This window comes from Chaetodon auriga, chromosome 10, assembly GCF_051107435.1.
Source record: "Chaetodon auriga isolate fChaAug3 chromosome 10, fChaAug3.hap1, whole genome shotgun sequence".
NCBI classification, from domain to species: domain Eukaryota; kingdom Metazoa; phylum Chordata; class Actinopteri; order Chaetodontiformes; family Chaetodontidae; genus Chaetodon; species Chaetodon auriga.
Window position 1 is genome coordinate 3447492 of NC_135083.1, and position 23790 is coordinate 3471281.

General features: G+C 45.4%; 3 protein-coding genes across 3 annotated transcripts; 2 read left to right on the forward strand and 1 right to left on the reverse strand.

The window, feature by feature from the left end:
• The first annotated feature begins 61 nt into the window (after positions 1–61).
• Positions 62–10729, forward strand: itih6 (inter-alpha-trypsin inhibitor heavy chain family member 6). The gene is made up of 17 exons (XM_076741087.1): positions 62–651; positions 1299–1334; positions 2151–2305; positions 3797–3907; positions 4065–4312; positions 4742–4911; positions 5004–5120; positions 5267–5438; positions 5523–7142; positions 7268–7294; positions 7467–7484; positions 7579–7626; positions 7725–7754; positions 7912–7956; positions 8061–8174; positions 8306–8689; positions 9232–10729. Exons 1-17 carry the CDS (start codon positions 544–546, stop codon positions 9483–9485), a joined length of 3657 nt encoding a protein of 1218 aa, XP_076597202.1. The 5' UTR covers positions 62–543; the 3' UTR covers positions 9486–10729.
• Positions 10192–17929, reverse strand: gdi1 (GDP dissociation inhibitor 1). Its single transcript, XM_076741091.1, has 11 exons — positions 17641–17929; positions 16635–16742; positions 16328–16427; positions 15988–16122; positions 15698–15896; positions 14860–14991; positions 14657–14756; positions 14368–14539; positions 13958–14102; positions 13766–13820; positions 10192–13019 (listed from the first exon to the last, which is right to left on the reverse strand). The coding sequence occupies exons 1-11, from the start codon at positions 17683–17685 to the stop codon at positions 12867–12869; spliced, it is 1344 nt and encodes a 447-aa protein (XP_076597206.1). The 5' UTR covers positions 17686–17929; the 3' UTR covers positions 10192–12866.
• Positions 17930–17970: 41 nt separating this feature from the next.
• Positions 17971–23778, forward strand: LOC143326988 (V-type proton ATPase subunit S1-like). The gene is made up of 10 exons (XM_076741090.1): positions 17971–18975; positions 19769–19889; positions 20362–20436; positions 20524–20717; positions 20805–20842; positions 20969–21054; positions 21196–21422; positions 21536–21571; positions 22367–22604; positions 22751–23778. The coding sequence occupies exons 1-10, from the start codon at positions 18854–18856 to the stop codon at positions 22961–22963; spliced, it is 1350 nt and encodes a 449-aa protein (XP_076597205.1). The 5' UTR covers positions 17971–18853; the 3' UTR covers positions 22964–23778.
• The last annotated feature ends 12 nt before the right edge of the window (positions 23779–23790 follow it).

Below are 23790 nucleotides of genomic sequence, written 5' to 3' on the forward strand. Positions count from 1 at the left end.
GAGAAAGAGCGCGCGCAAGGGAAATGAAAACCCGCATTTGGGGTTAAAACAAGGAATCAAACTCAGACTGGAGACTTTTTAGGAGCACTCCTGCAGAGAAGGGGAGGAGGAGGAGGAGGTGTTTTGGTAGGGGGGTGTTCTCCCCAAATAGCCGAGCAGGGGTTAATAATCCCTCATTTCTCGTGCACCTCGGTGGCAGCAGTTCGCGTAATTTCCAGCATGTACGAACACAAACTGAGAGCTGCTTTCTGCAAACCCAGCGCGACTCACGCAACTTTCTGACTCAAACTCACGCTTTTTCGCCATCTTTTTTTCCACAACACCTGACGGATATCAGAGCGTACACAGATCTGTCATTCTCCCCGCGGTGGAGCCGTTTAAAGTTAGCTGAGGTGAGGGAGAGGAGAGGGAGTAACTTGTGTAAAATGTGAGGTATGTGCGCGGAGTCCTGCTGCTGTACGAGCTGCCTCAGTCCCGCTGACAACGTGAGACCTCTGGGCAGTTTACTTCACCCTGCAGCCTAAAACCTGAACTCCTGTGGACATGATGACCTTAAAGGTTCAGTGCATTCTAGTTTTCTTCACTTTCTATGTGCAAGAGGGATTATCAAGGGATTATGACGCAAACCTCGGAGCAAATATTCTTTTGCAGGTATACTTTCTTTTTACTTTTTTCAGTTTTGTGTCGAAAGACATTGAAGGCCACTTGTAGAACTTTATTTTATATATTGAAAGACAAGAATGACTGTACCTCAACCATACCTGAGTCACAAACATTTGGTAGAACAATTTAAAAGCCCATGTTTCCTGAAATGAGCCCTAACAGTAGTTTACTTCTGCAGAACATATCATAAAGTCTTGTTTTCTTCTATACATTCTATGATTTTTATGTCTCTCCATAAAGGGTTTCCACTCTTAAAGTTATGTGTTTATGTTAAATTCCCAGGATATGTGGTAATGTATTGACACAGCAATGACTTGTGTGCAAAATTAACATTTGAGACCAAACCGTGCAACCCTCTCTGGCCCTGTGTACAGTGAAAGCATTTATTTCCAGTTCCACTTCCCCTCCATTCATGAATGGCTTTGATTCAGACTATTTTGACACAAAATCTTGACCCAGCCCTCACATGGGCGGATTGTGGAGATGGAGGCATTTTGCACAAATTGCTAATGAATAGTATCACGCACCAAACCATAACAAATGTGCCTCCATCTTGAAAGCAAATTATTATTATATTATTGTTTTTTGAAGCCACCCGTGCACTTGATTGACTCGCTTCCTTGTTTCTTTTCCAGAGACTGAAACGTCAAAGCAAGCCAACAAAAGCAGCGGTAAGTTTGTAACGCTTGCTGAACATTTATTATATCTCTGAACTTCATTTGCGTGTGATGGCAGAAATATTTAACCAGCTATTAATGCAAAAATAAGACCTGCAGATCTAAATTACAGCTGTGTGTTTCAGCCCGGGTTCTGCCCTCTGTTAGACAAAGTGAAGCGCCGAGCCTGCTCCACAGGGAAACAACCACCAGCACCTCTCAGGGTATTATCTGTAGCTTCACTGTGGTTTCCCATCTGCTTGCTTCACTGTTAACTGTGAAGCAATCCCCTGAAAATGTGCAGTAACTCAGTTTGCATGGCACAAACCGCAGCTCTCCTAAATAGCCGTGAGCTGGAGGGCTGATGTGGCTGTCTTCCTCCTGCCTGTCGCCTCTTCCTGCAGTAATGTGGCCTGTGCTGACCAGATTGGCCTCAGCAGGCGCCGGCGTTACCCGAGTAAACAAGAGCAGGACAGAGACACCATGCAGGGAACTGCTTTGTGTTGTTTCGTCGACTCGCCGGAGCGATGCAGGCCAAACCGTGATGTGGGTAAAAAAAGAAAGTGCTGTGTGTGACGGTTAGGACTTGTTTTCCTTACGCGTCAGGGTAGGACGGCGGGTTTAGGTAAAGGTCGACGGTTGTCTGGTATAGTCAGGCCTGATTGGTGTTATGATCTGTGGAGCTGACTCCTTTCTGTTCTCAATAAGTTTAATTCAAGTGGCAAACTCATCCACCCAGACCTCCTGTCCTGCATTCACCATCGCTCCTGTGTGATCAAACTCATTTCAGACCTCCTCAGTGATTTCTGCCTGTGTTTGTGCCTCCACCAGCTGAAGGTGACAGACTACCATGTGAGGTGTTCAGTGGTGTCCCGCTATGCTGTCACCACAGTCCAGAGTTCAGTATGGAACCAGCTCCCAATCACCAAGGAGGCCGCCTTTGAGGTGGACCTGCCGTCCTCTGCTTTCATCTCCAACTTCACCATGTAAGTCAGTCCATCAGTGTCTTTCACCGTCTCTCTATCTCCCACAGCACTCAGTGTTTCTGCATCATTTCTTCCTGTGTTTAAGTTTTAAACTCTAACATTCAACCAGTCATTGTCTCACATCATGTCTTTCAGATGGGACCTTATTGAAAATACACCTACTGAGTCAAAAGTATTGAAGTTGGCAGGGAAATATTATTTCCTGCAGAAATAATATTTCCTTGCCATATGGTGAGAAATAAATAGGAGCAATGTTCTGGTTAACGGGCGGAACCCAGAAATAAGACTTCAGAGGAATTATGTAAGGAACTCGAATTCCGGTCAAGAGGAGATGCAGAATTTGATCAGTCAGAGGGCGCTCCTTCAAAAAATACTAAATATAAACAAAACAAATAAGTCAACACTGCAGGCCAAACAGCAGCCCTGGAGCTGGATTTGGGAGCGGAAGCAGGTCAGGAGGAGGTGGAACCTGAGGGCAGATGAATACCAGCCTTTGTAAATGGAAGTCAGAAAGTTAATAGAGAAAATGACAGGAGTTTGCCCAGTCCCCCTTTTCTCCCCCGCACAGTTTACTGAGGCAGCCAGCCAGTTTAGATACGCTACACGCACACACACACACCTACATCGACTGTATGTATGCGTGCACACATGGAGGTGGATGTAGGCTTTTTAAGTATGTGTGAGTCTGGAACTGGTACAGCTTTTTACAATCCTTTAGATTTCTGTTTTTCACAGACATGCACACTCGCTCATACGCCTTTCACACGCACACTCAGAACACCACCAAAAACCCAGAGGAAAAAAACAGGCTGCGGCAAATGTGTTGCGTTACTTCTTTGGCATTTGTGTGTCTGAAACTGAGAGCTCTGTGTTCTGTGTGCAGGTCACTGATGTACGGCCATTCCTGAACCCCCTCAGCCAGCCACACATAGAAATACAAGCGCCTCCATTTTCCACTCTGCTCTCTCTGCCATTCTGCTCTGTTCCTCAAACAAGACCCGCTTCAAGCCTGTGGGTTTATTTTAGTTAGCCCTTGATGTTTTTTCTCTTTGGATATATTTGTTCAAAGGACTTGACCTTAATTTAGCACCTTGTCACATGACGTCGGTGGTCACCAAAGTCTACGAAGTGCACTGTGTGAATCAGATCCCACTCTTGAGCGGTGGTTTTGGTTGGGAATTTGTTGGGTGCAGCACGCAGCGGAACTCCCTCCGAGCGTCATCGGCCTGCAAGATCTCTCTTCATTAATGCTGTTTTTAGAGGGAAATTACTCTTTTCCACTCAACCTGTTTATGACCCCACCTCGCCTTCACATGCTATGAGCTCCATTTGTAAACAAGCACGGTGCGTGTTTGTGAAGCAGCACAAGGAGCAAAATCAAGTAAATCATGCTCAAGAGCTCAATGCAGGCCAGGAGTGTTTCTGAAATATAATCTGGCTACTGTGAGTCACACAGAGAGCTGTTTCTGCCTCTTTTCTCCATCCCATCAGCACCTCCAACGGCAAGGTGTACGTGGCCCAGGTGAAGGAAAGAGCTGCTGCCAGGAAAATTTACGACGCTGCTAAGAAGCAAGGAAAAACAGCCGGACTTGTTGCTACCAAGTCAGTCTCAAGCAAAATTTGTTCTTTTTTCCTTTAATTTCCACAGAATCATTATCAGTCATTTGCAATGTCACGCTGCATGTTCTCCAGTTATTGAAAGGAGACTAACTTCCAATCCAATACTTCTTTCCCTCTCTTTTCCTCTGCGGCTCTCCAGAGAGAGGGAGATCGAGAAGTTTCGTGTGGCAGTGAGCGTCCCGTCAGGAGCTCGGGTGTTCTTCTCCCTGTCCTACGAGGAGCTGTTACCTCGTCGGCTCGGCCGCTACGAGCTCAGTCTGGGACTGAGGCCCGGGCAGCCTGTGCAAAACCTCACATTAGATGTCAGCATAACAGAGCGGCCGGGCATCAGTTTCATTAAAGTTCTGCCTCTCAAGACAAGCCGGCTGCTCTCCAACACTGCTCAAGGTAAGATCTGACAAAGACATGAACCGTCAGGATGGTTAACTAGCTCTTATGCTCTGGCAAAATACAGGTACGCTGCCTCGGATCCCCCATCAGGTGTTTAAAGCGGGAAGTGTAGAAGCTTCCAGGAATCTGAACAGCCTCTCTGGTTGAAAAAAATAACTGTAACTTTAATCACAATAGAAGATGATTTAGACGAGAGGGTCGATACCAATGGCAATTTTCTTACCTTACCTTAGAAGCAAGGTTAGCTTTTCCCCCCGTAGCTGCCATACGGACATGAAAGTAGTATTAATCGTCTCATCTGGCAAGAATGCAAATAAACATATTTCCCACAATGTCAATGTCAATTCCTTTAATGGACATGCTGTAGATAATTACTTGAACCGTTTCTGGTTGCAACGACATTGATTTACCCATGTATTCCTGCAGGTGATGCCGGCGCCCCTGCCTCCACTCATGTTGAGCACAGCGGCGGCTGTGCTCGAGTCCGCTACAGTCCCACCCTACAGCAGCAGAGCAGCATCTCCTCCAAAGGTCTTAACGCAGACTTCATCATTCAGTATGATGTGGACCTCAGAGACCTCTTGGGTGAAATCCAGGTCAGGAGCATCTTTTCATTCCTGGCTGGTAAAATGTGCTGAGCTTGCATGTTTGTGACAATAACAGTGTGTTTTTCTATTTTTGTCCTCAGGTGTATGATGGCTATTTTGTGCATTACTTTGCACCCAGAGGGCTTCCTGTGGTACCTAAGGATGTTATATTTGTCATTGATGTCAGTGGCTCAATGATAGGCACCAAGATAAAACAGGTAAAGTGGACAAACTTCATGCGCTCCCTGTGGCTCAAGCTACAGTTCAGGCATGAAAAAACTAACTAAAACTTGCTAAATCTAACAACATTCTGTGAAAATAATGTGAAATTTCTGTCAATAATCCAATAAATTTCTGTCAGTAGACCAAGCAGGCCATGAGCACCATTCTCGGCGACCTTAGAGAGGGAGACCACTTCAATATCATCACCTTCTCAGACAAGGTTCACACCTGGAAGAAAGGACGAACCGTGCGGGCAACACGGCAGAATGTCCGAGACGCCAAAGACTTTGTGAAGAGGATTATCGCAGAGGGATGTGAGTGGAAATGTGATGTTGTTTGAATTGTGGCATCAAAGTTGACCCTCTTTGAACTTAACTTTTGTTCTCCTCCTTCCTCAGGGACGAATATCAATGCAGCTCTTATTTCAGCTGCCCAGCTCGTCAACCCTCCATCCTCTGCCTCCTCCAAACTGCTCTCACCTCGCCGTGTTCCTCTGGTAATTTTCCTCACTGATGGGGAGGCAACCATCGGAGTAACAGCTGGTGACACCATTCTTACCAATGCCAAGAAGGCTTTGGGCTCCGCTTCCCTGTTTGGCCTTGCCTTTGGAGATGATGCAGACTTCCTGCTCCTCAAACGTCTGGCTCTGGATAACCGAGGCGTGGCCAGGATGGTGTATGAGGATGCAGACGCAGCCTTGCAGCTGAAGGGCTTTTATGATGAAGTAGCCAGCCCTTTGCTGTCAGACATCCAGCTGTCGTACCTGGATGATCAGGCGTTTGACATCACCCGCTCTTTGTTCCCAAACTACTTCCAAGGCTCTGAGTTGGTGGTGGCTGGGAAGGTCAAACCAGGGGTCAAGGATTTAAAGGTGTCGATGTCCGCCACTAATTCGAAGCAGCAAGTCAAGTTGGAGAACGATGTGTTGATTTCTCATGCAAAGGCGAATGGAAGTGCAGATTCACTAGACTGCTCAGCAGGCTTAGAGGGAATCTCCAGCTTTGTGCACCGTCTCTGGGCGTATTTCACCATCAAAGAGCTGCTACTGGCCAAACTGAACACCACTGACCCAGCAACTCAAAGGTTACTGGCAGACAAAGCCACCAACCTCTCCCTCAAATATAACTTTGTAACACCAGTCACTTCTTTAGTTGTAGTTAAGCCAGATGCAGATGAAGCAGCTCAAACTCCATCCACCGCAAAACCCACCACTGCAGCCACTACAACCACGACTGCTGCTACCACCAAAATATCAGCTGCTGGTGCTGCAAAGAAGCCCAGCTCACCTTCTAACCCCCGGCCAAACAAAACCAAACCGGACCCTCCTCAGCCCCCTCCAAACACGCCTCACACTAAAAAAATCCCACCGCCAGCTTCCACAGCAAAAACTGTGGTTTCACCGTCCAAGAAAACCACGACAACCTCCAGCCCCAGCTCTGTCAAAACTGCTCCAGCTCCGTTCTCTGGTAAAAAGCTTGCTCCTTCCCAGAATGAATCCAAAACTGCGCCTCCTCCTCCTGCTGGTAAGATCCCCACCTCTGTGCTTAATGCTCTAAAAACAGCATCACCCCCAGCACCTGGAAAAGTCTCCACTCCCCAGCACAGCGCCACGAAAACAACCACTCCCTCAACAACCACCACAATGTTATCATTCACCACCAGCACCACGCTTCCACTCAGCTCAGTCAGAACCGACCCCGTGCCCCTGCCAGGAAGACCCCTTACCCCACAGCCCAGTGCAGTGAGGACAGCCCCCCCTCCTGTCAAGGTGACTGCACCCTCCACAGAGGCAGGAAACGGCAGCACATCTGCTCCAGATGTTCCTCAGCCTGAAGTCACCACCGCTCTGCCCGAGCTGCCGTCGCCACTCACCTCTCCAACCCCGGCACCGGCTCCGGCTGTGGAGGACAACGACACGGAGACAGACCTGAGCATCGCCACCTTTGTGTCGGCCACCTTTGCCCCCATGCCTGGTGTCACAGACGGGCCTCGGCTGTGGGAGGCAGCAGGGCTTCTGGGTAGGTTGTCCACTGCGTTTCATCAGTCTAATCTGAAATCACAGCCTTTCTGTGCCCTGAGCTTAATGCGAAGGGTGCAGACTCTGTATTTATTCCTAATTGAATGTTCTTTATCTCTCCACTAGATGTCTCTACTTTCATCCAGAGAAAAGGTGAACATGACTTCTCTATTGCAGTGACAGATCATGTTTCTATGAGCTTTGAATTACATTTTGTCTGGTAAAAATGAATGGCTGCTGTTTGATTCTAATACACCATGTTAATCAGCTACAGTACAGCATTGGGACTGAAATATAAGTCAGTCTTTTGTTCTGTCTCTTACAGATATTGATCTTGTGAAAGGTGAGTATCAATATCCATGCTTCTGTCCTCCCCTGTAAAATCAAAATGAGCTGCAGAATGTCTCCTGACCTCGATGCTTGCTTCCATTTCCCAGACTATGATGCAACCTATGACTACGACTATGATCTCACCTATGATGCCTGTAAGTTTTTAAATGCTCATCAGAGGCAAATCTGCACCATAGCTGCTTTTCAGGCCTTAATGGATTCATGTCAAATGCATTTTCTGACTTACTTTTAGGGGACGATACTGCAGACACGGAATCATTTGGTACGTATTTACAGGATTTCATTCACAGCTGCATGTCTTAAATCATATTTCATTTATTATAGAGACACTGCTTGCAATACCTGTGGAGCTCTGTCATTGGTTTCAGTGCTTGGCAGTGAGGGGGGCTGTCCTTTAGTTGAATGTCTTGTGCTTTTAGAACCGACGTCCAGACTGAGCACCGTCCGGGTCTTCTCCTCATCAGGTAGAGGACCGACATTGTATTTAGTTGTTTCCAATGACACTGCCAAAGTCATTTAATATTTGATGTTCTCATGTTGTATTAATGCTTGCTGTTGTCTCTTGTAGTTGATGGAGATCCTCATTTTGTGGTCCAGCTGCCAAAGCTGCACCAGAACCTGTGTTTCACGGTAGACGGCAGGGCTAATGATGTCCTCAGACTGTTAGAGGACTCAGAGAGAGGTATGCTTAGATACACTCATCTCTGCTAAGTGTGTAAATATTCATGTTTTAAGACCAACTAATACATGTTACTACACTGTCAGTGTTGACTTTTTAAGCGTATCACTAAATGTGTTCCCTTCCTCCACAAGGGATCATTGTCGATGGGCACCTGATGGGGGCTCCCTCCAAGCACGGTGCAGAAGACCGACCCCGAACCTACTTCGACCAGCTCACCATTTCCTCGGCCACAGGCGGCTCCGGTGACATCACGATCACCCTCTCATTGGACGCTGTGGTGGTGGAAGGGGAGGGTCGGGATACCCTTCCTATCAATCAGCAGGGGTCCGTGAGGAGGCAGGGTGTGACGGTTTCCTTGGACAACCATCGTAGCTGCTGGATCGAGCTGGCCAAGGACGTGCGCTTCCTGGTCCTGTTCCACCACTATAAACACCCCAGCTACCTGCAGATGGCTCACCTGGGCTTTTACATCACAGATGGAAAGGGACTGTCAGCTTCAACCCAAGGCCTGCTGGGTATGTACACCTCAGCTCGTCACTGATACCGCTCAGTGATGGAAGAAGTACTCACATCCTTTACTTAGGCTAAAGTACCAGTACAGCAATGTAAAAACTCATTGTGACTGTGACTGATAGATTACATGATTAGATTGTTTATATTGATGCAGCAGTTGTTGCATTTCACTGGTGTGGCTGGTTGAGGTGGAGCTGATGCTAAACTACTTTAAATACAGATAAGTAGTATTAAGCAGTACAGAGTTTCCCAGCCGAGAGGTCGGGCCCTCCCAAAGGATCCCAACACAAATGTGAGCTGCTGTGCTTTTTAAAATGTGAACTAATCTTCTGGACCTTTCCTACACTTAACTTTTTTGTGGTACTTTTACCTCTTTGGACCTGAAGAAATTATTTAAAGTAACTCTGAAGCAACTGTCAAACCTGTCAACAGGCACCAACTGCTAAAGTACTTAAAAGCAAGGTTAGCTTTTCCCCCCTGCTAAAGTACTTAAATAAATGCACTGAGTAACTTCCCTCCACTGCTGTCCCTCGTCTGTCCACAGGCCAGTTTCAGCACGCTGACATGAGTTTAACTGCCGTGAAGGATTATCTGGATGGAGGAGTTCACAAGGACACGGTTTCAGCCAGGGGGATCCTGAGGTGGGGCGCCGAGCACGTGCCGGTCACCTTGCAAGACAAGACGCTGAAAGACACGGTGCGAAAACGCCACGCAGGCAAGTGCTGGGTGGTGCCCAAGGCGGAGATAGAGAGGCTACTGGGTCATCCATACGAGAGCTACGTGGTGGATCAGGTGTAATTCTAGCCGAGTCAGCTCCACCTTGCTGCCTCTCTGCTGCACAGCTCAGGTCACAGCAGTTATCGAGGTGCGGTTATCGGACAAAGGGTGAGCAAGAACTGGACTCCGCGAGGCTAAAATGACACGCCGCCGGTCTCTGAATGAGGCTGTCTAATATTCTTTAAGACAAACACAAACAGGTGTGGTTCCAAAAGAGGACAGGAGGGGATGACAGCGGTGAAAGAGGAAGCTGTGAATGTGAAGGAGTGACGAGGACGCACGGTTCGACTAATATAGCGACGGTGTGAGCGATGCTGCCCTTCTCTCCGGCTCTGAATTTGAATCGGATTCAAGCTCTGTGTTCTGTATCTGTGACAGAGACGCAATGTTCTCCTGTTCGCATGGCAACCACAAAATGTCCATTTGTGCTGCAGCAGTTTGCGCTCGCTCCAAAATGTCTTGCACACGAACTCCGTCCAACTTCAGAGATATTTAGCTAATTATTCTTATATTTCACGGTGGAATGATTATTAGGCTAAAGCCAGATTGTTCTCCTTCAGAGCCACCTGTTGTTCTTGTTAAAGCTCTATCATTCTGTGAGTTGTATTTTTTAGTCCAAGTGTATATAAAATATTATTGTAAGTATAGAAAATGCTCCCATAACAGAGTACTGACCTGGTTGTAGCTACTGCATCTCCAAAAAGATAAACAAAGCAAATTCAGGGTGTTTCCAGGTTTGCCATGTGCTTTTTATTTTTCTATCATTTCATTCATAGTTTAATTCATTTTATTTGTTACACAAGACATTAGGCATTGTTCACATACTAGTGATCAAACAAGGACAGTAAGTTTTCTACTACTCAGCCTGAACTATTTCTTTTGTCAATTTCAAGGGATATTGTCAGTAGTGGTTTTCCAAAGGCCAAACTGGATGAAAATTAAAACAGTACAACCACACATGGGGCTTTTGTTTTCAATAAATAAAAAAGAGGCTGATGCTGAGGAAGGGCAGGGGAGGGGGGGCTTCAAATATGTCTCTGTTCAAAGAGTAAACAGTATTCCAGTTGTACTCAGATAACATGTTTCCAGGATGAAGACCACACACAATGTTGAATGAAGCACAGTGTGAAAACCGTTGAATGCACAGCTGTATAGAGTTTGCTTTCGGCTCCATGACTTGACCGTCGCTGTTATCCTTCCATCAAAACCTGTTTCTTAGGAATGCTAATAATCATATTAAATCGTGACGCGGCACTGGAATGATCGTAACACATGACACGGCAAAAAACAAACAAAAACAAAGAATTTCTGAGTGCATCACTTTGAAAAATCCATTTTTACCATCGGAACGTAAACTAATAGCATAGCATACTCAGCTTTTTGAGATAAGCCTTCCCACAACACGTCAGTGAAAATCAAATAAATAGAGCATAACGATAAGACACGTCAAACACCCCAAACACACGATGACTTGGTTTAGAGTCCAGGGATTTGTCGTGGACGATAAAGTGAAATGGAACTGCTTCGGTGTTTCAGAGAAAACGCCTCGTCCGTTGGGTGAGCGAGTGTGCGCTGCAGAGACACGAGCCTCGGCTCAGGTGTGCACGAACAGCCCCGATGTGGTCGGAAACAATATCCCTTCTATAGTATTCAGTCGGATCTGCAGAGCGACGTTCACTACCAAACATCTGTCAGCAAGTTTCGCCAATAACAGCAACCATTTTTGGCACACGACTGACCTGCCACTAACGGTTAGTTAAAACGAAGCAGTAAATTTTTGAAAGGGCACAAACATTTGAATAAGACCCCAAATTAAGGCTAAAACCAAATAAAAGCATCTTGGTTCATTCTTACGGGGCGGCACCTGTCACTGTGGCTTCACACCTTTGCTATGCTACGAAGTCGTTTAAAGTTATGGGAGTATCCAGCTTTTCCCTCTAATAACAACTAGTCTTCATAGGATTTAGTCCCTACGGGAGTGACTTATCTAAATGACATACACAAGGGTTGAAACAACCAAGACACAATCTGGTGCTTTCACTAGGAGCTGAAATTTCAGTCTTCACCCTCTTCACTCAGAAGTGAAACTTTCCAAACGCCAAAACCAAAAACATTTCCTGTATACATTCTTAAACCCCGTGCCACACTTCCTCTCAACTCAGTTCCATCATTTTCATCACTCGTTCCAGATCTTCCAGCCTCGCCTGACTCGAGGAAAATCCTCTCCACGCCTCTTTTGTTCCTTACATTCCCTTTTTTTTTTTCAATGTTCAACTTGAAGACCACAGTTTCAACCTCAGATCTGTAAACGTCATAACTTCAGCCAGTGAAACGTGAACCAAATATATAGAAATAAAACTCTTCAATAATTTAAAATGTTAGAAAGTAAACTATTCAAATTCAAAACTGACATCACACAACAGAGATAAACAAAGGAACAGTTTTTTTTGGGAGGGGGGGCAGGGGTGGGGGGGTGGGGTGACAGTAATTAGCCACTGGTTAGCTTGCTTGCTAGCACAGGGAACACAACAGCATTGCAAAGTGAGCACTATCAGTTCACAGAACAGCCCATTTATGTGTAATTTATCATCACATTTTTTTTGCCCGACCAACAGATTTTGCCAAAAGGAGCGGCGTCTTTTGAAGTAACACAGGTAAAAGACCAAGTAAGAGAAAAGTGAAAGCAGGGTTGACAGGAGCGATGCGTGGAATGGTCCAGCCTTCATACAGCAGTGTCGTTTGAGTCTATGTACAATACTACCGTGTGTAAAAGATGCATGCATGTCAACTGGAGGTGACCCTTCCAGAGGATTCTACACTAAGCCGTCACAGACCTCTCATGTCAGAGCTCGCGGTTCAGACCTCTCAATGCCATCAATCCTCCTTCCACCCGACCTCTGATACGAGGAGAAAGACGTTACAGAAAGAATGAAATGCTTTGAAAATCGCCAACAACAAGTAATAAATTCACCTCTAATGATAATAGTTAAGACATGATTATACTGTAAATTCTACAATGGAATGAAAGACCGTATCAACCCTGCTTTTCGGTGACAGAGAGAAGGAGTGCGAGTATTTGAACAGTGTGTGTGTGTGTGTGTGTGTGTGTGTGTGTGTGTGCGTATGTGTGTGTGTGTGTGTTTGTGAGCATTTATGTGTTTGGACATGTGTCAAGAGAGAGAGGGACGTAAGGAAAAGGAGGCAAAAGGCTGAGGGCGAGCAGAGCCCAGAAGTGCACCCCCCCCCCCCCCCCCCGGCCACGCTCACACTCCCCACCCCTCTGTTTTTTAAGGGCTGCTCGGGCAGCCCCGGCCCTCTACCGCAGGCTCTGCCGCCTCTTTTGCCCCTTTTCGCCCCGCCTGCTCTCCCGGCCCCGCCCTCTCTCGAAAGCCCCTCTACCGCTCACTGCTCATCCTCCCCAAACACGTCGTTCTGTTTGCGCTTCATGTTCTCAAAGTCAAAGTCGCTCCCGGTCATACGTTTGTAGATGTCCTTGATGTCGTTGCAAGTGGTCTCGAAGTGAGTGGTGGCATCATAGGACCTCGAGGCAAAGACCTGGAAATGGTAAAATAAGAGACTGAGAATCTGCAGCCGAGCTAGCGGCTCTGTGAGGCACGGCTGTGCTTGAGCTAAATGCTAACATGCTCACAGCGACAGCGCTAACCTACTGATGTTTACTGTTTTGTTATTTAAGCTCATCGCATGCTGACTTCAGTAAGTTAAATGCTAACATGCCCACAGTGATAATGCTAACCTACTAACATTAGCTCATTGCATGCTACTTTACCAAGCTACATGCTAACATGCTCACAGTAACAGTGCTAACCTACTGATGTTTAGTGTTTTGTTAATTTAGCTTATTGCATGCTAACTTCGCCGATCTAAATGCTAACATGCTCACAGTGATAATGCTAACCTACTGATGTTCAATGTTTTGTTACTTTGGCTTGTCGCACGCTAACTTCACCAATTTGAATGAAACACAAAGCCAAGGCTAAATCAAAGATTTGGGGCAAATTTTATTTTTTTCATAAGAGTTGATTCTGTGGAGATCCTCAATATCTGCAGTAATTTCACGATAATCCATCCAGTAGATTTCAGGCTAGTTTACTCAAAACTTGTCCACCTCATAGTGGTTCAAGATGAGTTGAACCACTATGTGGTGTGCTGTGCACATCTGTAGAGCATCAGCATCATTAGGCTTCATCCTCTGATGGATGGTCTCCGATAGCATACTGGTTTCTAAAGACTTAGCTTATTTATAGTTACAGTTTGATGTTGGGGTAAAAAAAATCTCTTACCTGGCTCTCAGTACCGTCATCTGTGGGCTCATAAAGGTCACTAATAGCCACAAACCTGTCCAAAAAAAAAAAAAAAAAAAACACCTGTTAGCTACACCTGGCTATTATTTAAAATGTTTTTCATTGTGTTATTGTTGTCTTGAGTTTTACATCGAGCTTATTTTTGAAACCATAAATGCGTGAAATGCTGACTTTTGGTCGATGGGCTCCAGCAGCTCCAGGGCCGGCTCTATCTCAGCCTCGGGCTCGCTGGTCTCCACTGTGGTGCTGACGATGGCGATGTACTTCCCCTGGGCTGCCACGTTGTGAGCATAGGAGATCATGCACACGTAGATGTCTGAGAATTGACAAAAAATGAGGAGAAGAAAGTCAAATCAGTCACCTAAAAGCTGCATTCACTGTTTTTTTAGCCACTTGGGGGCAGTAGAAACAAGCTGTCATCACAGCATCCTCTTATAAAGTTGTTATGGCAGACTTGCTAGCAAGCAGTTGCTTATTTGACACTAAAATCAAATCAATTATATTTAACAGAGAAGCATCTTTGTTCTCCATCAAACTGCACTTTGTCATTTAACTGATTCCTTAGCGACCATGATCCGTACCTGAGTTGCGGTTAACCTGATTCTGAGGAATGATGATCTGGCAGGAGTTGGCGTCATTGGTGTTTTTGATGGGGTGGCTGAGGATGCAGATCACACGGATCACCTGACCCGCCTTACGGACGCGGTCTGGGATGTAGCTGGGGTCGCAGATGAGCTGCTTACAACGAGCCACCTGCAGCGGGAACGACGGGGAAACGAACAAGCACCATTTTAAAGGACTTTCCTGAGTGAACAAACTAAATGACGTTAAATTTGCTTAATCACGGATGATGAATCAGCACCGCCGTACCTCGCCCTCAGACTTCACTCCAACCACGTGGCCACCCTCCATCACTATCTCATCCACGGGTTTGTTCAGCATGTACGTCCCTCCGTAGATTGCACTCAATCTAAAATGATAAATTAGTAAGAACTGTTCAATCATGGAGTGGTTTTGCATTTCTGTATTTATCATTAAAGTAGTATGTGGATATAAAATGTATTAACAATAACCTGGCAAATCCCTGCGGCAGCTCCCCTAGACCATACAGGGGGTAGAGGTAGGGGCTCTTCCCATACCGGGCCAGAGATTCACTGTACAGCTTGATACGATTGATGGTCTCCAAACAGGGAACATCAAGATAGCTGAAGGAGAAAACAACAGAAGAAGACAATAAAAATACAGAAATGATGTGACACACACAATGTGTCACATCGCTAATTCAGATCAGAAGTTCATCTTCATAAAGTTCTGTTAAAAAAAATAATCCTACTCGCTGGTGAGTATTCAAGTTAAAGGCGCGCTATGCAGGATTTGTCGGTTGCTGTTTGTAAACACAACATCCAAAGCTGGCCCCTCCCCCTAGCAAGAGAGAGAGAGAGTGTGTGTGTGTGTGTATGTGTGTGTGTGTGTGTGTGTGTGTGTGTGTGTGTGTCTGACCCGCCCTCGGTCAAGCAGAAACACAGACCTGCGGCTCTTTAAACATCCATGATGGAGACAAGAGAACGGAGGAGACGGAGACCGCGATATAACCTGGTCACTACGTTTTTCTAGAGTCCCACCCTCGCACCCTGCCCGCTGTGATTGGCTGGGGGCCGAACACAGCAAAACAATCAGAACATAAAGGCAGAGGAGGGGGCCTCACCACACACTTAAAGTGATGATAGAGAGGGATTCTTTTTGTTTGAGTCTATAAATTGTTTTTAGGAACATCCTGCAGAGTGCACCTTTAAAAAATGACCTTCATGTGACATCAGGCAGTCAGTTCCTACACTGAAGCTTTATTAACCCTTCATAAGAGCTTTTACTCTTGAGCTAAAATCCTGTCCGACGCCGTGCTGTTGCTCTTACTCGTCTGTCCTGTAGAGGGCCAGGGCGTGGCCAGTGAAGTCAATGACATCCTGGCCGAGGTCAAACTTCTTGTAAACATCCCTCATCGTTGTGGTTTTGGGGTCCACGCCCTCAAAGGTCTTGGGGTCATTCTCATCGAAGTTGGCCACAAAGACTAAAAACTTCCGAAACCTTCGCTTCTCGAACATTCCCATCAGATCTGGAGATTCAAACAAAGGCTTTATGCGATCAAATGGGATTTAAATACTCGTAATATTTTGCTCATTAACTGACATATTCGAGCGGCTTACTTGAAGCTAGCGCCTCAGTCTCGGTCGACGGCACCTTGTAGATCTTTCCTCCTTTGTAAACAAAGCTTCCCTCCACTACTTTAAAGTCCAGGTATCGTGTCACTTCTGTGTATAGCAGCATCTTCACCAGCTGACCTGCAGTCACACACACACACACACGTTACATCTCAGCATTCAAGCAATCACACATGAACATAGAGAATCCCACTTCACCTTTCACAAACACTAATTATCACCTAATCATCATAACTATCTCCCAAGTCTATGATGAGTGATGCCAGAGAGTTTTATGGAGACATATTCATCCCTTTACGCCCTCAGACAGTGAAGTGGCACTGACCGTTGGCCATGAGAAACTTGGGGATGAGGTCAACGTTCCAGTCCCTTCCTCTGCCCATCGCCTCGGGCGGAGTGTCTGGAAGACTGAAGCGCTTGTACAGCTGTGCAACGACAGAAAAGAGAAACATAAACTCCATCCTGTGAGGCTGAAATCTACGAAGCTGACAGAATCTGAGGCATTAAGAAGGATATGGCGGTGAGCAAATGAAGACAATAAAAACAGCAGCTGATGCACTGAAAGTAAAATGAGATGTAGTGAGGGACATAAAATATATTGATTGGTTTTACAGATCCCAGGAGGCCTTTACCTCCTCCAGAGGGGTGATGGAAGAGCTCTCGCCACCATAGTAGGGGTTCCTGTCCATGTGCAGAACCTTCTTCCCATTCACAGACATGATCCCGGACAGAATGCACTCCTGCATAAAACAAGATTTAGTGCCGACATCAATTTGAAAATGAACAAACATGAAATAAAGGCTGTTCGGGGAGGAGATCTCTCCAAATGAAAAGAGAGATTTAATAGAAGCCATAATGGGAAGTTGAGAGGTTTTGACAGAAAGCTGCAGGGAGGACAGAAGGAACGGTGTGCGCATGCGCGACAAGCTCGTTTCACCCATGTATCCATAATAACAATAATCATCATTATTATTATTATGATTGTCAATATCATTAAAATGTGTAATCTTAATACGATATCCGGATGATATTATCACGACATAAAATCAAATTCAAATTATTATGGCAAAGCACTGACAAAGGATATTTGATACCTTTAATAAAACTACCAATATGTCGACTTTTACGCGTGCGAAAATCCAGATTAATATCCCCAAACATGTGTCGGGCGTGTTTCTGACGCACTGGGCGTGATAAGTGGAGGGAATTGCGGCGAAGAGAAGCGGCGGTGAGACGCTCAGTCATTTAATAAACCCGTGCTCAGGCCTGCGCCAACCTCAGGATGGAGGCCTGTCTGCGCGGAGAGGACCATGACACTGTGGGGTTACGCCTAAAAGATGCTCCTGGGTGGAACTCAGCACCGGGCCGGCTGGGAGGACGTGAAAATAACTCCCGGAGCACCGTGTGCGTCCTGTCGTGCACAAGCAGGCCGTCTGGCACATTTAGCGACATTTCCGAAGCGCATCTAATATCACAATTTCCTAATGTCACAGGCGCACTGGGATGCAGGAGGCTTTCACTCCTGGGCTCGGACAGATGGAGGATAGCAGGCCTAGTTTGGCTAAAATAATCCCGTGGAAACTCGCACAATCCGTCTCCTGCGTCTCTGCGCAATGTGAATGAATCTTGACTACTTACTGTGAGTCCGGTGCCCAAAACGATCACATCATATTCCTCATCCATGTTGTATCACCGCCTCTCCCGTCTCGCCCTCTTTTTGCCTTGAGAAATGAAGGGTATTGAAGGAAAGAATGCCGGTGAGTCCACAAAACCGGGGGTTTGGCTCCCTTTCTCTGCCCAAAGTGCTTTAAACGGCTCGTTCAAAGTTAAATATTATTTATTAATCATTAGGCTTTAATGACTAATGGAATATACTGTCCACACTGTCACCGGCGAGGACGACCAAAGATGGCCCTGATCATGGAGCACTACAGAACAATGTTAGTGCGCGTCGGCAAATAGTGCGCATCCTCCTTCCCTCTTCCCATCCCGTCACACAATGGACTCAAGCTGAAAAGCTGACGGTACGGGCAAACCCCGCTCTGAGCTGGCTTCATCGAGCGGTTATGCACGTGTGGCGTTTCGTTTTAGAGTTTGGCTTTGAGTTTAACATTTTTTGCCATTTAAAGTACATTTCGTCCAAGTCTGTGCGGTCTCTATTTTCTTTTCTATGCTTCGTTTCCAGTTGTAGGCGCAGCGTTGCGTGGATGCAGGCTGTGGTATCCCTCCGCCGCCACAGCTGTGTGGATCGGAGTTGCTTTCACTAACTGACCGTACGCAGGCCTTTCAGCAGAAAAAACTACTCAAAACTTTGCTTGCATTTTTTATGTGTTACTCTTAATAAAGACCTCATGTGTGGATGATGAGTTATGATGAGAAGAGTAGTGAAATGCCAAATTTTAAGCGTGTGTCAGCACCATGGACAGTTGCATGTCTTAGTTGTTATTCGTAAACAAAGGTCAGAGTTCAGCAGCTTTATACAAGTCACATGTCGGTTTATGGCACAGTACATCTTATGACAGCCAGTGCAGTTGATTGTTATTGCACCTGTTATTCTGCAAAGCACTAAACTGAGGTATAAACTAACTAGCATTAGCATTGTAGCAGCAGCTCGCACAGGAAGGTCAGAACAGCTAATGCTGGCTGTGTCCGGATCAGGAGGAATAAAACAATTCTTCCGTTTTTTGACGTGACCAGGGCAAAGCAGCCACAGCTGCAGCCTGTCGTGGCGTTCCGAGGCAGCTGTGGGCAGGGTGAAAGAAGCAGGAAGTGCTTTCTTTAGCGCTGCGGCACATGACTGTCAGCTGGTTTGCGTCACGTGACCAGAACTTTGCGGAAAAGCTGGACAAAAATGGCAGGATCGAGGCGCTCGAGTCGAGTGCGAGGGATGACTTTTATTGCCTTTTTCTGCGCCCTTTTCGCCACGGGGAGCTTCACTGCTCAAGTTCCAGTTCTGATGTGGTCCAATGATGGGTAATATTTCATTTCCATTATTTATTTGCAACGTAAGACTCACTTTAACGGCCAGCACTGGCTAGCTGTCTCATATGCTAATGCTAACACTTAGCAACTCAGCTAACTGAGTTCTTACTTCTACACGGGTAAGACTAGTTGGTCGACCGAGGTAGAACTCAAAGGCTAGAGTCTAAAAGCAAAGTATGTCACGTTTGTTTTGACCTTCAGTCCGTACAGTAATCTGAAATCCATAGCGAACGTAATGTAGCTTCCACACATACTGAAATGATCCAGTGAAACAGTGAGTTAACGTCTGTTTCACAGACATTGTACGTGTCATTAATAGAGTTTATTTGCACATTTAAACGTGAGTACAGTCGCTACTCAAACGCATTTACACTACAGGTTTACATACAGTAGGTGCCACGGTTCCTTAGTGTCAAGCAGCCAGACATTAGACGGGGCCTACTCATACTGCTCAATGAGGTGGTTTCGTCAGAGGAAGTAACCCAGAGACTGTGAGGACATCACAGCCAGGTTTCACTATGAGAAAATACTCAGATATGAAATAGACAGACAGAAGAAACTAACATGAATTTGTTTTATGGAGACGTGACCGCTTCACTTATTTAATTTGTGTGTTGCTTTTATTCTAAGTGTGATTCCGATAGGAGTACAAGGTGCAACACCTTCATGTGATGTTTGTACTTATTGGTCTGATAACTGCCACACACTGTCAAGCATGTGTTAAATCAGCTGAGAACAGGTGTATTCATATCACAGTTTGTCTTTATTTTTCCTGCATGTGTAGCTTACCACCACTGGCCTCACCTGCAGCTGGTCACATCACGTCTGATGACCAGTTCGCTGCCTACCTCAACTCTGCCTTTGGCTCCGGCCCCCACACTGTGCTGCTGTTTCTGCAGGACAAGGTCAGTCCCTGAGACATGAAGACCACATTCCTGCTCTGCAGCAGACGTGGTTACTGTATGTCACTAAACACATCGCGGCTGAGGGTGAAAAGTGTTGAGGTCAAAGACTCGGTTTGTGCTGTACGGTCAAAGATTCTCTGAGATTTTCATGGATTTCATAACATCGATTGTAGAGCTAGTCTTGGATGTGTACGTTTTGTAGAACAGGGTAGTAATGAGTCATGTGTCGTTGCACTGCAGTCCCATGTGACACAGTCTTCTCATAGTGGTATGATGGTGAGCTTTGGCAAAACTTCCCCTTTCAAAGTTCCTCAGTAACGCATGGCTCAGGTTTGATGTTCATTGCTGTGACTGATTCATGATCTTGATTCATGTAGTTATATTTCAGTTTTCATTGTGTAAAGATATAAATATTTATTCTACTTCTCGTGTAGCTCATTTGTGATGTTCTACTGTCGTTATTTGTGTTCAGTTAAGCAAAGATGACTTCACAGTCTTCGGTGGAGTGTTTGGAAACAAGCAGGATAGTGCCTTTCAAAACCTCGAGGTGGGTTTTTATAACTTAAACATTAGTCCTAGATTAATGCTTTTGTCTGACTTATAATACTGATAATTCGTTCTGCCCACTCTTCAGGCTGCAGTGCAGTCCTCTTCCTCGTCAGTGACGCTTCCTGCATTGGAGTGGTCAGGCTCCTCTGCCGTCCTGGCTATGCTGCAGGAGAAGCTTGGAGTCTCGCCTCTGCTTGTAGACGCAGACACTCTGTCACATCTCAGCATCAACGCGTCTGTCAGCAATCTGCTGCTCCTCAATCTTCCGTATTGTACCAGGTAGGACTCGTGTTCTGCAGCGTATCAGTGAATGGAAATATTTCTGTTTCTAACTGGATAAAATGTAACATTTTTTACTGTTTCTAGTTTGCACAAGCCTTGCAAAGAAGTCCTACGTGACAATGGTAAGTTGTTACTGTTAAGGAATTTCATAGTGTAAAATCATCATCATTTTAGTCACTGTGTATTTATACTCATGTATTAGTAGTTGATGTGAAATGGATGAGTAAAATGTATTTTGCTTTCAACAGATGAGATAATTGGGAACGTTCTGAGTACAATGAAAGCCAAAAATGTCCCATACACTGCGATATACACAGGACTCCAGCCGTCACGAGTAAGATTTGTCAGCTAGCACACATTAAAGTTGCCCCATCGTGTAACAGAATTACAGTTTTTGTAATGATTTCTATCCTGACACACGTCATATGAAGACAAAACGCATACTAATTTTAGTTTTGGCTACTTCTCCCTGCAGGTGATTGCAGAGAGATCTATGTCTAACCAGCCTGTCGGGCGGTCTTTGCTCCAAGCAGTTGTGCCGGATGTCAAACCGCCCATCATGTTTAATGTGTCCGGGAGCCCTTGCATCATGCTCTGGGCTCAGAATCTCAGTGTGAGCCTCTCACAAACGTCAGAGTGGATCGACCTCGCTGCACAAACACCTTCCCTCACAGGATCCCTGTGTAACAGCACTAACTCACGGTGAGACAGCGAGCATGTTAGCCTGTGTTTTCCCTGTTGACAGGAGAAGCTCAGTTTTGTCTTATTTGAAGGAAATAAGTCTTTTTAAATGTGTTCTTCTTCTCTCACTTTAGGCTTGTCCTCAGGTATCCTTCAGGGTTTACGCTAAGGTAAGGCAGTACGTTGCTCATTTAAAGGAATAGTTGGACATTTTGGGAAATTCTCTTTCTTATATCTGTCTATCTAAATATTTTGTTATAGCCAGCAGCTGGTTAGCTTAGCTTCACACAAAGCTTCACTTCAGTGGAAGCAAATGAAAACCAATACACTGTCTCTGCCTGAACATAACAAAGTCTTCTCTGAAGCTCACTCAGTGACTTGTCATGTCTTGTTTGTTTATTTTTCATTTTTCTGATGCTGGAGTGAATGTAGCTCAGTCTGGATTGACAAACATATCTCCCAAAATTGTTCAAATGTTGCTTTAATAATTTGTTTTAAAACCTTGAAAACTTGCCTTTCTCTGATAAATACTTGTGACCAAATAAGCATCATCTTTAGGTATTATTTAATAAGAGTTTTAACAGTCAGGAGCTCAGCTCATCTATCTCATCATGTTTTCAAGGCCTTCAGTCTTTGAAATGGCTGAATCAGTCTCAGACGATGCATAACTGTCGACCTTATTCTTCAGCATAATTCACCTTTCAACTACTTTTTCTTCTATTAAAGATAGAATTAGTTCAGTGTAAGTGTGTTAGGGTGGTGCCATGTGTTGCAGTCTGTTTCAGACTGTGGTCTTTTATGATTCTACCACAGGAAGAGCGAGGAATTGGAGCATAATTTACTGAACAGTTAAGCCATAGATGAATTAATAGAAATAAGTAACCAATTGTCGCAGCTCTAGCTATAAGCACTAGTCCTTTATTTCAATATGCTGTCAGTAAAAACTCTCTTCTGTTGATCTCCAGTTTCTTCATGAGTCAACGGTTCTATCCTGTGTCTGCACGGAACTGGTTCAGTCTGGACTCTGTGCAGCTACAGTCTAACGGTCTAACCGCATCTTTCATCGGGAGCCGGAGCATCTACGCCCCTGCAGAGTACTCCTTCCACTGCCAGTCCGTCAGCAGCTTCCGAGACACTCTGCTCGTGCCAAACAACACCAACCAAAACACCTCGCAGTGGAGGCTCAATTTTGTCGACTTCCAGGTATGTCTACAGTGCTGCGTTTACCTCCTGCTACTCAGTATTCCTACAGCAGCAAATCAAGTACTTTTTAAATGAGGGCTGTTTTTTAATATCCAGGTGTCTTTAGTCTGGATTGAGTGTTTAATGCATTTCATTTTACGGTGCAGATTCAGGGTTTCGGATTGGCCAACGGAACAAATTTCTCCTACGCCAGTGACTGTGCAGGCTTCTTCACCCCTGGGATTTGGATGGGGCTGCTGACCTCACTGCTCCTGCTGTTCATTTTCGTGTACGGTCTGCACATGATCATGCAGCTGAACACCATGGATCGATTCGACGACCCCAAAGGTCCATCGATTTCAGTGCCTCAGTCGGAGTGAAGCACTCCAAAACACGCACAGTCCTCAGTCTTCAGTGCCTCCCGTGTAGATGGTGGACCCAGGAGAGTTCCTCCTCGTCTTGAAGCTTTTGTACTTTTGGGCCTTTTTCTCTGAAGATTTATTCTTCGGGCAGATTGAGCTTCTCTCTGATAATTCTCTCCTGTGCTTTTCTCTAATGAATCCTTCCACTGCTGCCTTTGGGGTGCCGTTACCTTGAGAGGCGCATTCGATTTCATCTCTCAGCAAGTGCCAAAATGGATGCACCTTTTGTATGAGCTGATTTTGAATGCATGTGCTAAAAGATGTTTTTGTGCCACTGTTGGCAAGATATAGCAGATCTCTTCCCAAAAATAATCTGCAATAATTTCTCTTACCAGAGAAAGCCTTCTACGCCAACATGAATGTGTTTGCTGGATGCTGTAGGACCGTTTCAGACCTCAGTTCTTACTTTATCTTTCCAACTCGACTTTAATTTAAAGACTACTGGTTATGGAAGAAGTCCCTGTATATAAAGACCAGAATACTGTTTGTGAATGTGTCCTGACGTGTTGCTGTATGCTAATGCTTTTCTTTGGATCAAGTTCTGTTCTCACGCCTCACAGACAAATCCCACACAAGTGCTTTTCAATCCATGAAGTAATTTATTTATGTACAAAAAGAAAGTTTCTCTAACTTTAGCTACACTTTAAGTTTCCCACTTGCTGCAGGTTCATGAACGCATCGGACAGTGCCTCAGTTCCGCTTTTGTCAAACGTATTGTTGTGCAGTTGCCTCGTGTATTGTCTTTAAATGAAAATAAAGATCTAGAAAATGTGGTTTTAATTGTG

Excerpts from the sequence above, each read along its gene's own strand:
- LOC143326988 (XM_076741090.1), top strand. The coding sequence starts at position 18,854 with ATGGCAGGATCGAGGCGCTCGAGTCGAGTGCGAGGGATGACTTTTATT. Across the intron at positions 18,976-19,768 it reads CTGATGTGGTCCAATGATGG|CTTACCACCACTGGCCTCAC; the intron begins GTAATATTTCAT and ends CTGCATGTGTAG. Across the intron at positions 20,437-20,523 it reads GTGCCTTTCAAAACCTCGAG|GCTGCAGTGCAGTCCTCTTC; the intron begins GTGGGTTTTTAT and ends CCCACTCTTCAG.
- itih6 (XM_076741087.1), top strand. The coding sequence starts at position 544 with ATGATGACCTTAAAGGTTCAGTGCATTCTAGTTTTCTTCACTTTCTAT. Across the intron at positions 2,306-3,796 it reads TTCATCTCCAACTTCACCAT|CACCTCCAACGGCAAGGTGT; the intron begins GTAAGTCAGTCC and ends CCATCCCATCAG. Across the intron at positions 3,908-4,064 it reads GCCGGACTTGTTGCTACCAA|AGAGAGGGAGATCGAGAAGT; the intron begins GTCAGTCTCAAG and ends GCGGCTCTCCAG.
- gdi1 (XM_076741091.1), bottom strand. The coding sequence starts at position 17,685 with ATGGATGAGGAATATGATGTGATCGTTTTGGGCACCGGACTCACA. Across the intron at positions 16,428-16,634 it reads CCATCACCCCTCTGGAGGAG|CTGTACAAGCGCTTCAGTCT; the intron begins GTAAAGGCCTCC and ends GTCGTTGCACAG. Across the intron at positions 15,897-15,987 it reads GACTGAGGCGCTAGCTTCAA|ATCTGATGGGAATGTTCGAG; the intron begins GTAAGCCGCTCG and ends TTGAATCTCCAG.